At 36.9% G+C, this 3,776-nt stretch overlaps 1 protein-coding gene across 1 annotated transcript in view; it reads right to left on the bottom strand.

Annotated features, from left to right (window-relative positions):
* Positions 1-588: 588 nt before the first annotated feature.
* mmp2 (matrix metallopeptidase 2) overlaps positions 589-3,776 on the bottom strand; it is a gene marked incomplete at its 5' end in the record, with an annotated part of 14,409 nt that continues 11,221 nt past the window's right edge. Inside the window, 1 exon segment of the mRNA XM_014007976.1 lies at positions 589-1,989. Coding sequence (XP_013863430.1) covers positions 1,886-1,989 — 104 coding nt within the window.

Raw genomic sequence — 3,776 nt, 5'->3', positions numbered from 1 at the left:
GGACAAAGCAGGACATTAAAATGTTCTTGGACCCTCTATAGGCATGCTGTTCCCACTCTAGCTTCAAATTATGGGTTCCCTTATGGAGTCTTCTAATTCCTTATATACTGTATATGACATGGCAAGGTTTGTCAATCAGATGTGGGCCAGGTCTGGCAACTTTGGCATTGGTTTTAAGATGACATGTCACAGCTGCCCCAGTTGTGGTTTGGTTTATGCGATGCTGTCCCATGCATGGACCACCTCTTGCAATCAACATTTGGGCCACCAAAAGGCCGTCATTACTTGTGGTATCTGTGCTGACTGTTGCTGCATTGACATTGTAGGGGCCAGAACAGGGCCAGACAAATTTTGCTATGTGGGATGCCGATAATCCAAAACAGGCATTGGCTTGGCTTTTAAGTGACTATTACTGTATTCTGAGTTGCTTTGAGCAGTTTGATTTAACACACATAAATAGCCTATTACACTTAGTACTAAAGCTCCCCAAGGTTGTGTATTCAGCACCCTCTATTTATTTTTCACATACATACAACTGCAAACAAATAATAAGTGAGGGTTGGAAAATAACTGGACCAGGAAACAGAGTTTTGCCATTCAGTTCAGCTTCTTTTTCACTGTAATAAACTGGAGCAACATCTGCATTACTCCCATCAGTTTAGACAACATTGTATTTAATATTTGGTTCATGAATTCAGAAACTTGCTGGGAAAACATCTTAACAGTTGTAACCATCTACATGGACTTTTTCAAGACATACAGAGTTCAATATAATGAGCATTTTTTTAATTGATACTGGTAACAAAGTGCACAAGCATTAGAAAACATCACGATACACAACTATGTTGTTACAAAGAAAGAAAACCTAGTACAACAAAACTAAACTAAAAAATACAAGTACATATTTTTAGAAGATTATTTTTTCTTGTGATCCCATCAGGGAGCAAACCTACAACCTGTAGAGGCAACCTGTGCCTTATCTTCCCGGTTAATTTGTCTGTACCAACAGTGAAAGGCAATGCAACATAATGTAGAGTTGCTATGGCAGTGCCTAATCTCTTTATCATTCCCTTTTCCTAAATAGTTTCTTTTTTGTTTGTTTGTTTGTTTGCTTGTTTGTTTTTTTACAAAGTGCTAACCAAGAAAATAATAATACGTATATGCCTGTGGATGCTTCTTTCTGATATCCAGAAAATACCCACATCAGACTTAGTAACACACTATAAAATACACAGTATATATGTAGGTCTAAACGCAAGAAGCAGTATCTAAAAGCACCATACTCGGTCACAATGTGAAAGTTCATTTGTCAAATGAATTGCACAACATTCAGAAAATAATAATAAAATATCACATTTATAAAAACTGTACTTTGTACACTGGATGTATAAGTAATCTAACGCCAACATGAATAAATCATTCACAAAAACGTAATTACACAATCAATTTTGTATAAATTGGCAACATTTCAAGGCACAGTGAAGCACTGCATCCAGTACACTGTGGACATACCTGATGTCTATTTTTTAAGTACCAAAAAACAAAACAAAACATATAACATCAAAAAAGGGGGTTATCTTTCTTTTTAAATCTTCATTAAAATAACAAATAATTAGACACAATCACACAGAAATGAAGCAAATGTCCAGTTTTATATGTTCAGCCTATTTAAAAGATCTTGAGGTGCCAATATTCAAAGCTGAAGACTGATTATACAGGCTGGAGGTAATGTAAATGTCTCCAACAGAAGCGTGCGGGTTGCCAGGATAAAATCTTAAAACAGTGCACACTGCGACAACCTCAGGCTGTGTGCGACTCTATGCTTACTGTATGTCCTCAGGAGGTGAGATTATCATCACCTGGTGTGAAACACTTTGGTAAATGTTTAACAACCAAGCCAGTCCTTTGTGATTTCACCTAACTTGACAATCTTCAAACTGCTGTCTTCAAGTTTGAAATAGTGATTTCCTTTAAAGAAGTAGCTGTAATCTGTAAATACAAGCACACAAAAGCCATGTTTAGGATTAACACTTTATATGTTACCTTTGAAACCACTTCTGTCCAACAAATGCAACAGCTACGTAAACTGAAACAGTCAAGTTTCAATCAAACAATACAGTTGGTTTCAGTCAACAGATTGAAACAGATTAAAATCCTCAATCAAGCTCAACTGAAGCTATAATGAAGCTTATGCTCTCTGAATGATGCTAGTCAAGCAGCATACAGGAGGACCTCTGTACAAGGTCACAGACTTGCTCTATATAAAAGTGTGCATTCAAAGTGAATAGAAGAGTCAGTGTGATGCCTGTGTGTACGCTCAGGGAGCAGTAATGGAAAAATCCAAAGCAAAAATCTGCAGAACTCCCTTAACCCCATGTGAAGCCACAGCTTACTGATCACCACAAGAAGGTTTCTGGGTTTTTCAGACTGATAATTCATTATTATCTATGTAATTTGGTAAATGGCCCAAATCTTAGGTTTGGGAAAGATCTCATATACTTGACAAGTAAAACTTCAATTACACTTTAAGTCCTAACTGGACAAAACTTAGTAAGTGCCACAAAATGGGGATGGGACTCTGTGACAATGCCTGTTACAAATTAGAGACCTCTTCGCACTATTTAAGCCATTGTCTGGCTCTGAGCAGTCAAAGGAAAAAAAATATTTGGGTAAACTTTTATGTACTTCGAGAAGCTTAGAACAGAGTGCTTCTGGCCTTGTGTCCTTCATTTGAGGCATGCAAATATCTGAATTAAGCTCAGTGTCTTTTATCTAAAGAGGCCCCCTCTTTATGGATTATTCATCCATCCCCACTCACCATACCATACCGTACCTTTCCGTACCGTACCATTTTTGTTTATTTTTATTTTTTAATTTTGCTTATTATCTGCAACACCCTGCCCAACGGGCAAAGTGAACACAACCCCTCGTGTTCACTTACAGGCAAATTTAATAACTAAGTAACAAAAAGCAGTTGTTGTACAACAGATGGTTCTGTCTTCCATCACTGTCAGGCCACAGATCCCTCTTTCACTTCAAAGAGATGTGTTTTTCCTTGGTTTAGATTTCCATACATTTTTTATTTATTTGTTGCAGTCAGCTCCTTTAAATCTTGCATCTCTAGCTGAATGGGGTGGCTGTTCTTTGGATTCTAGTGTTTTTTTAAGAGTTTTACTATTAGAGGCATAGTTCCAAACTCATTAATAAGACTAAGGGACTTTAACGGAAGGAGGGTCAATCTATAGACAATAAAGTGGCATGCAAAGGATCAGAAATTTCAAAATACACGCATAATACCGATCTCATAAAACCAAAAGTCATTAGGGCACTTGGGGTAATAGTGTCAATTAGTAAAGCACAATGTGCATTAAAAGTTGTGGCAGCTGCAATATGTGTCAGTATTTATATTACAACTGACCATTAATCTGTAATCCAGTCACCATGTGATCCTCATGCAATCACAGTGCTTGAATGAAATGAATGCAAATAAACCCAGTTAGTAACTTCAAAAGTAAGAAAGCATAGGAAATCACTGCTGTGTCTATCAGAGCTGCTAACTTGGCTGTCCACTCTTCGCCTTGTCATTCARTAATGACTTGACTTCAAACCAGAGGTGTTTAGTGAAAAACACTGCTGAAACTCTTTCTGAAAATTTGTTTCAGGAATATACGTATTATTACATGATGTCAAAAATTTTTCTTAAGCAACAAGACGGTCACATTTTGGAATTTCCCAGGGACAGCATGTATTCAACCCAATTTAAAAAAAATGTATAT

This window comes from Austrofundulus limnaeus, unplaced genomic scaffold (genome assembly GCF_001266775.1).
Source record: "Austrofundulus limnaeus strain Quisiro unplaced genomic scaffold, Austrofundulus_limnaeus-1.0 Scaffold46, whole genome shotgun sequence".
Classification (NCBI taxonomy): domain Eukaryota; kingdom Metazoa; phylum Chordata; class Actinopteri; order Cyprinodontiformes; family Rivulidae; genus Austrofundulus; species Austrofundulus limnaeus.
The sequence above is the reverse complement of the archived record's forward strand: the minus strand, read 5'-3'. Positions and strand labels throughout refer to the sequence as shown.